The 9,746-nt window shown below is 36.3% G+C and overlaps 1 protein-coding gene across 2 annotated transcripts; it reads right to left on the reverse strand.

Annotated features, from left to right (window-relative positions):
* Positions 1-3,364: 3,364 nt before the first annotated feature.
* Positions 3,365-6,505, reverse strand: LOC147870120 (uncharacterized). Of its 2 annotated transcripts, XM_087337240.1 has the most exons (3): positions 6,256-6,505; positions 4,401-5,328; positions 3,365-3,897 (listed from the first exon to the last, which is right to left on the reverse strand). In XM_087337240.1, exons 1-3 carry the CDS (start codon positions 6,286-6,288, stop codon positions 3,551-3,553), a joined length of 1,308 nt encoding a protein of 435 aa, XP_087193366.1. In that variant the 5' UTR covers positions 6,289-6,505; the 3' UTR covers positions 3,365-3,550. The 2 variants fall into 2 exon arrangements, with proteins under 2 accessions (XP_087193366.1, XP_087193374.1); XM_087337248.1 differs by lacking the exon at positions 6,256-6,505 and having other exon boundaries at positions 4,401-5,463.
* Between the last annotated feature and the right edge of the window lie 3,241 nt (positions 6,506-9,746).

Raw genomic sequence — 9,746 nt, forward strand, 5'->3', positions numbered from 1 at the left:
TCTCCCATTGGCTTTGCTCCTTCAAAACGAGTATGTTAATGTTGATACAACTTCCCATTTTATACTTCAATCGGCTCTGATAAATAGGATTCAGAGATCTCTCTTCCCACACGAATCTTTCTTCCCTCAAAAGTACTCATCGCTTGCCCTTCTTTCCACCTAGATTCTGTTTTTTCAAAACGTTGTCAAAGCAACTCCAAAAGTTCCTTAAAGTTCCCATCTAACATATCTATCTTGAAAATCTCAACCTTGAGAATTTGACCCTATTTTATTCTATTCTAGATTCTTCATTGACAAAAAGTGAATGCAAAACCAACTTGCCAAAAAATGCACAAGGAAAAAGATGATCAAGCATGTTCTTACTTGAAAAACAACAATTATATTTTGACCTTAATTTCTTATCCTAACTTTAGAGCATATTACATGGCTCACATTTCATACATTATATTACACATGGTGCAACATACTACAAAACCATATCCTTCTAAGAACGAGTAAACCACACTCGTCGATACATGCTAGAGGCCATCCCTTTGTTTTCCTATCCTCACCTTTGCTTCATTATGAGTTAGCTCACAATCTCATAGATGTGAGACAAGGCTTTGGGGCACGTGTGAGGAGACTCGATCAACTCTGCATATTTCTCCTTTGATATTATGTGTTGCATTCAACCATATTCAAGCTTGCTTTGTATTTATAGTCAATTGAGTCCACTTTCTACACACATTTCTCTCTCACAATCACAATACAAACTCTTGATTGCAATGTTTATTCGGAAAATTCTTCAACATGGACAATCACTAAATTTCACACATACTATGTAAAGATGATTTAGATTCGTCCCACAAGCCATGTTTGACCTCACATGACAATAATAAAACCTATCATCAACTACGATGCAATGGATCCCATCAAGATCATGTTTTGGGAATCAATTGTCACTAATATAGAAATTTAAGCATTGTCATAGAAAACCAAGTAATTAATACCAAATTATTAAATCACGGTGCCATAAAACCAAAAACTAATAATACAAGCAAGACCATTTATAACGGGAATTTTATAATGGGATGAACTTTATAATGCAATCGTAGTGAACTACATACATTAGTATCACAAGAGCTTTAGGGTTCCTTAGGAATCTACAAAAAGAGATAGCCTTGTTTCAAGATCCATGTTGTTATAAAAAGGGAAAGGGGAACAATGATTTAAAAGCTCAAAAACGGTTAGCATGTTAAAATGGACACGAAATTTTGGACACCCTGTTTGGGGCAATACATTCTTCTTGTGTCAGCAAATACAAGTTGCAAACTTGCAATTTTATAAAAAAAATCCTGTTAACCCTCTTGTTGACTCTTGAACTTGTAAAAGACAGCCTAAGTAATTTACTTAGGCTGTGCATATTTTCTATTTTAAATAAGAAAAAACACAATTACCTATGTAAGCTAAATTCGTAAGAGGGCTTCAACTACACTGACTATGATTTTTATTTGACAATCGATTCATAAACTTGATTTTGAAGGAGAAACCAACTGCATTAAACCCTTATATGCTAGCTTTTAACATTACCTTTTTACAGGCACCACTACTCATGCCTGCAAGAATTCAATGTAATCATGATTCATAAGAGAAACCTTGTAACAAAAAGATAGCATTGTGGAATAACCACAAGTAATTTAAAATATATGCATTCATGTCTAGGGTGTGCAGCAAGCACGTCTTGGTATTCAACTCTAGGGTTCCATTACCTTATCCTTGGGATTCATCTTTGTTCTTTTGTCTTCTTGGTTGTCACTTCTTTATTCACCATGTCACGGGATTTCAGTGTTTGAACATGTATTTTGGTATATGAACACATGCCTGAACACAGACAAGAAATATAAACACAACTATAACTATGACAATGGCCAAGAAGCAAAATTACTATAGATATAATTTTGCTGGTTCAGTCCATCCTCGACCCGACTCTTCCGGAAAGTACTCAATTCCATCTCTGGTTTTCAAAAGACCACAATCTCATAGTGTGTATGTAGCTCCAAAATCATACCATAGAATTATCATAAAATTTCTGTTTTAACATACTTTTTAATGATTTACAGAAACATTTCTCCCTGGCTGCCTTTCATCATGAGCTCCAATACCTCCTCTGCCTTCTGTAGCAAATTCCCCCTCAAATACATGGTAAGTAACACATTATAAGCTACTGGATCCAAAACCATTTCAGATGTTCTTAAACTATCAAAAAGAGCTTCTCCTTGATCAATTTCACCCCTGAGACCATAGATATCAATCATTTTACAAGCTGTTTTTAAAGAAGGGTTGCATATTTGTTTGAAGACATGAATCGCTTCATCATATCGACCTCTCGAATTACACAAACACATTAAATTATGGGATAAAATCTCTTCAACTTCAGTTAAAGAGTGTAAGTTACAAAAGCTTCTAATGCCAATTCAACCATATTGCCCTTTATATAGGTTCTGACTAAGATATGCCAACACTTTGAAGTGGGAATCCATCCAGCATCTTTCAAGTGTCTCAACGTTTCTGGTATGCCATCAACCTGGCCATGAAGCAGCTGAAGATCCTAATCAACAAACACTTTGTTAGTAGTTACTTTGCTTCTTCTTTTTTCTGAATCTCCCTATAAAATCCCATTACCAATTGCTCTAGTTAGACAAGGTACTCATAAAAATGTTTGTCCTATAGTATTCTACTACTGGTAGCACTGTTCTTATCTTATCATATGATCATTCTTCTGCTTCAAATTTGTGCTTGCTTAATTTGTTCTTTATATGCTCCATATTTGTTCGTATGTGATGACGTCACATATACTTCCTCATTCCCATATCATGAGTGTATTATGACTATCAAGTATGAGGTTGCAGCTATGCTAAACAATCCCTCCCTAAGGCTCATCTAACTCTTCCAGCATTATTGCCACCTCCCTGGTGAATGTTAAACAAATTAAATGCCCCATTAATTGTAAAACACATTACTATTGACACTGTTCCTCACATGGTTTACATTGGAATCCAACATTTAAAATTATGGCTTTTATTATATTCTTAGGTAGAAATTGATCAGATTACAAATAAAATAATTAGCTTCCTTGACATCAAGGACTAGCTAGCTGACATATCTGTTAACATCTCTAAAATTCAAGTGAATTACTTGTTCTATTACCGAGGAAAGTATAATGCCCCATCCACAACTTATACTTATAATGAATAAGTGGGCCTTTTGAGTAACGGGACATTATATACATCGAAGACAACATATACTTACAATGAACAAATGGGCCTTTGTGAATGATCGAGGCATTATATACATCAAAGCAAGTATGCACTCACAAGCAAACATGTTAGTTCAAAGCCAATAGAAGAAGCATGTTACACGAGTTTTTTCTGATGTTCCAACAATGTAAGCCCCAATTTTATTCTGTCCTCATAAAAGGTTAAGTGTTAGTAAATTATAGCATATCAACAGATGAAAATAACCTATATTATATGTACAAGTAATTTATGTGAAACATGTCCACAGTTTTACATTAAGGAAGCTTAGATATGCCACCTTGAACCTCCTCCTTTGTGTGATTATGGAAATGCAAAGAATCACTAGCATTCACAAAGTCGTTGAATGGATTGAAGCCAAAATAGGATTCAAATGTGTCCATTTCACTAGTGAAACTTGTATCGGTTCCTTCGAAACATGTTCCATCTGCTAAGAACTCCTCCGAAAAACTCAAGGAAGCATTTGTTGGTAGGTTGGTACTCATCATGATGTTGTCATGGGAAATATTGGGTAACTCCACAATTGGTTCCAATGAGTTCTCCACTCCATCATCTCTACATTGAACCAATTGTTCTTCATTTTGTTGATCACATTTGGTAATGTCTGGGATGAGACAAAGCAATATTAAAAATATGGGGTCATATTCACAAACATTACTCACAAATAAATACCTTGCATAGCTATGATTATATGTACATACAATTGTACCAAGATATGTGGACATTAATAGATTGACGATGAAACGTATGATGAAGACGAACTTGCTCACACTAATTAAACCCTAGACATGTCTAGACCCGAAGCCCTAGTATGAAGAGACCCCACACTAATACACATATACAATCAAAACTGCCTAATGGTGGAAGAGATTGAAGTCTAGATATACATATTATATATGGATAGAGAGAGATATAGACAGAGATACTTCACTCAACTTGGTTGTGATGACTTCCTATTGTATGGGCATGCTTATGGGATAAATTACCACTACTTTAATGTGTAGTTAATGATGATATTAATTAATAGGATGATAAGTATCATATACAAGGTGATAAAAACATGAGGTAATTCGAGAAAGTTCAGATAGAGAAAGATCTTGAAATTACCAGATTGTTCGAATTCTAATTTACAGTGATCTTCTAATGCATCATGAGCTGCAATCGCCACCGGAGGAAGTAGTCCACCGAGATGTGGTGAGGGTGTTGCAAATTGGGTCATGAAATTTCTAGGGTTGTAGTGGGGGTAACTAGGACTAGTATAAGTGAAAGGGGGCTTACTAATGTCCTGGTCAATATGTGAGGAGTGTTGATTGATGGGGTGGGTTATCACATCATCGTGACCATGGAGACTAGGACATTGAATACTGTTGACAAAAGGTTGGTCCATGTAGCTAGTAGGGTCGATACACTCGACGAGACGACTGCTAAAACCTTTCTGACAATCGAAGCAAGAGCACGAAGAAGGGTTCATCATGGCAACTCTCTCCTGGGGTGATATAGTGAGGCCAGTGTCCATGGTTTTTACTCCGTTAAAGAACATACGTTTGTTGGTGATTTTTGATGGCCTAGGTGTACTACTAGTAGAGTTGCTAGTGTCAGGGACATTGACAACTTTGGATATCAATGGATTGGGACACGAAGAAGACGATGACGAAGACGAAGACGAAGAGTTCTTCATGGAAGACAAATTGACGAGGGAGGCTTGCAATATGGTCTTCTGGAGGACAGGGTTCATTTTCCGATGGAATTCGTAGATGTTTCCGTCTTCTGCTTGGATGACAAGGTGGACACCACACCCTGATATGTATGCAAGCTGGTATAGCTTCTTCAATATTCCTCTATTCCTCTTGTTGAAGCAATCTTTCCTGCTCCCCTTCTTCTCTATGAGGACATTCTCAAGCTTCCCATGGCCCATGACTCTTTTCTTTCTTCCTTCTTCTCTTCTTCTTCTTCTTCTTCCTCTTCTTCTTCTTCTTCTTCTTCTTCTTCTTTCATCCTTCTCTCGCTTTTTCTTTTGCTTTCTTGCTTTCTTGTTCTGTATTGCGTTTATTTGTTGTACTAAGTGTACAATACAGGTCGCTTACTTTTTCTCTCAAGTAAAAGCACAAAAAGCACAATACAGGTCGCTTATCTTTTTCTCTCAAGTAAAAAATAAAAGCACAAAAAGAGAAAGCTTTCTTTGCTTTTCTTCTGATTTACCCACCAACATGCTCCTTTACTTCACTACATCCAAACTCGTGGTCTCTTCATCCTCCTGTATAGGTTCCAAACCTCCTAAACTTCCTTCATTATCTTACTCTACTACCGATATTACTACTATTCATGCTGCTTGTAACGCCACTAATTCTCGCAATGGTCCCCCTTTTCCATCCACCACTTATAATTCAATGTTAAAATTACTGAATTTTATTACAGATGTCTATTACCATGGGAACCAGAAAAAGGAAGAGCATACTAGCAATCAGATCTTGCCTCATCTCTCCAAAACGTGAAAGCCTCATCATCATCCTTGAAAACGATCGCCCATAACCAATCAACAGGCAGCTGAAATCTGCAAAAAACATGAAGTGCAAATTGCAGTTTGACAAGAACAAATCTGCCGAATGACTTATTTACTGGGATCTCAGAAAATAAAAATTGGCCCAATATATCCATGCAATTACTCCTTAGTTGAAAGTTCACATGCCCACTTCATTGCATCTCTCCTTCAATTGCTTAAAATAAACTCTAGGGAAAATTAATTTTGAAACAGGCATTTAAAAAGAAAATAAACCAAAATAATAGTCTGCATACATGCCTTCCTTCAAATTTGAATCCCCTCACTAATCATGTTGGAACAAGAGTCATGCCCAAAATTGTGAATAAGAAACCATGGCCACACTAATTCTCAATCGGGCATTTTTCCATAAAATATGAAAATGTGTTATGACATAATCATCCAGAATTTTCTCCAACATCATACCTGACCAAGAAGTATCGGTTTAAAATGCAGCATGCCAGCTATTGTAAGAAGAACAGTTGGCTATTCTGGTACAAGTCATGAACTGGGAAAGATTTTATGATTTTGAGCAGCATAGAACTCCAAAAACAGCCTTCTTATGGCATCACCAGTAATAAATGGATCTAGCTGTAGTTTCTTCTCCGTTTTCTCTCGCTTGGCCGTCTCAGCAATAGCTAACAGGCCCGAGAAATAATAGTTATCACAACAAAACCATTAAAAACCAAATTTCCGAGTATTATCTACGAAAATCTATGATTCAAGTTCCATCTATCATGGAATTATCAAACTTGATATTTCAAGACTCTCATGCTGAATGCACAAGGGATAACGTGATTCATTTAATTTTGCACAGGGTTCCTCTATGTTGCCTGAAATTTGTCTAATCCAAACATTGGACTGAAGAGAAGAATTGACCAATTGTTTCGGACAAAAATTCCAAAACCCTATAAAAGAGTAGCCCCCACAAAGTGATTCTGAACCTACACTCAAGAATTCATCATCCCTTCGTATTTTAGAAGTAATTATAAGATTTAGGAGCCCATTCATACTTCCTTTAGTACAGTGATACCAATGAAAAGGCAGAAGATACTGCTATGGAACGGCACCTTGGCCATGCGTAAATTTTGAGAAACCATTTTAGGCCTCAAAAAGGCATCTCAATTTTCAAATGAAATTCAATGAAGTATCCAAGGTTATAAGCAGCTATTATGTATGCATAACATAGGACAATTATGTAAATAAAATTGATGATTGATATTCAAATTTAAAACTTCAGTGTCAATCTACTTTCAATTTCAAATGTTCTTTTACAATATTATGCCCAAATATTTATTCAATTTCAAACTGAAAGAAACAAAATACACACTTACGTTTATTCATAATTGGCATCTATGGTTGCAAAATTGCCTAACCGTTGCAAAACATGTTCCTCACTACATCTCCAGTCATTGAGCTTGTTGGTTGTTAATCCATGCATGGAAAGGAAACTTCACTGAAATATTTCCTGAAAACTCATGAACCATATGTGATCTGATGCTGCCGACAAATTTTCCTTCACAATTATTGGTGATCAAACGAGAAATAGACATCGAACAATTCACTTCCAAATAGGAAAACAAAAACCAAAAAAGAGAAGGTCTTGCAACCCTAAACCTAAAACTCTCCCGACATACAGTGAGAGAGATTCTTGCCTTCAAGGATGAATGGTGAAGAAACAGCAGCAATGGGCATCGAAGTGATGCTTATCCCCATTCCAGTCCTTAAGATTGCTTTCTGTCCGATCAACATTCTGCAGACAGTAGTGGCAGCGGGCAGCAGGGAGATAAAGGGAGCAGCAATGGAAGTGATGCTTATCCCTCATTCCATTCCTCACGATTGTTTTTTGTCTGATCAACATTCTGCAGACAGAAGTAGTGGCAGCAGCAGCAGTGCAGTTTAAAGAGAGGTCTCACTCTTCAACTTCTCACCTCTCTATATTATACATATTACTCCATACATATTCTCTCAATTTTAGAGATGTCATCATCTACTAGGTACCAACTAAACTAGTGGAATGCTTTCATAACCAAATTGCTTGAGTCCGATAGATGAAGGTGGGATTTCTTTGTGTAAGGGTAAAATCAAGAAATGTGCACATTTTGCCCTAAACAAGTTCCGAGAATTTGAGTACCATATGGACCTTTTATCACAATCGTTGCACAAAATTCATGTCTCTCACGATCATAGTGCGCACTCTCGATTTTGCAACATTCATCGCTAAAGTCCTTGAACATTCACAACTGCTACATATCATGTGAAAATTGTTTCTTTCTCGCAGTTCATGTTTGGCAAAGAGAATAATAAAATCTATCTCTCCCTCATATATTTCACACCATATCGTCAAAGTTATACATTTGAGAGAACCTAAGATTGATCCTCGCCATAGGCTCAATTATTAATATATCTTAGTATGTGTCTCTCATCGTCTTACATATGCATAAATATACAAAATCAAATGATCATTGACAATGTATACAAATGTCATGCAATTATCACATCAAGGGACGGATGTTTTGACAAGCCTAAAGCCTAGGTGAAAAATATATATTTTGAAAAAGGGTTTAGGGTGCACCGAGCTACATAACCATATTCTTCTTGGAATGGTAAATCACACTCATCAATACATGCTAGAGCCCATCCCTTTTGTTCCCTATCTTCACCATTGCTTCAACAGAAGTTACCCCACGATCTCATTGATGTGAGGTGACACATTGGGGCACATGTGAGGAGACTCGCGGACTATGCATATATTTTCCTTGAATAAGTGCAAGAGTCAAAGTATTCCACTTTGATATTGTGTGTTGCATTCAACCACCTTCAAGCTTGCTTTGCAAACATTGTCAATTGAGTCCACTTCCTACACATATTCCTCTCACAATCACAATGTGAACTCTTGATTGCAACATTTATTAGTAAAGTTCTTGAACATCGAGAGTTACTACTCAAATTTCACACATACTACATAAAGATTATTCAAATTTGGTCCCACAAGGCATATTTGATCTCACAAGTCGATAACACATTCCTCTCACAATCACAATGTGAACTCTTGATTGCAACATTTATTAGTAAAGTTCTTGAACATCAAGAGTTACTACTCAAATTTCACACATACTATGTAAAGATGATTTAGATTGGTCCCACATGGCATATTTGACCTCACAAGACGATAATAAAATCTATCATTCAACCATGATGCAATAGATACCACCAAAATCATGTTAGGGGCATGAATTGTCACTAATATAAAAAAAATTAGGCATTGTTGTAGAAAACCAAGTAATGATTCAATCACCTTGCCATAAAACAAAAACTACTAACATAAGCAAGAACTTTATAATGGGATGGAACTCCTTCATCAAGATGACTCATTGTACTTGGGTTTCAATACAATGCAACACTCGTGAACTATATAGTATCACAAGAGCTATATGGTTCCTTCGGAATCTATAAGAAGCCATAGCCTTGCTTGAAGATTCAGGTTGTTAAAAATGGAAAGGGGAACAATGATTTAAATGCTCAAAAATGGTTAGCCTGTTAAAATGAACAAGAAATTTTGGATACCCAAGCCAAATCAAATCATCTACAATGTTTGGGGCAATACAATCTTCTTGTGTTTGAAAATAGAAAATAAAAGTTGCAAACTTGCAAATTAAAAAGAAAAAATGGTTGTTGACTCTCTTGTTGAGTCTCGAACTTCGGAAAAAACTGCCTACATTAGGCTGTGTATCTTTTCTATTTTAGACAAGAAAAATCACCATTACTGGTGTAAGCTAAATCCTTAAGACGGCTTCAACTACACTGACTATGATTTGTTTGACAATCGATTCATAAACTTGATTTTCAAGGAGAAACCAACTGCAGTGAACTCTTATAGGCTAGCTTTTAACATTATTCTTTTACAGATACCACTG

Source organism: Azolla caroliniana, unplaced genomic scaffold (genome assembly GCF_043228905.1).
Source record: "Azolla caroliniana isolate FFs.n. ecotype wild unplaced genomic scaffold, voAzoCaro1.0.p SCAF_1, whole genome shotgun sequence".
Lineage (NCBI taxonomy): Eukaryota > Viridiplantae > Streptophyta > Polypodiopsida > Salviniales > Salviniaceae > Azolla > Azolla caroliniana.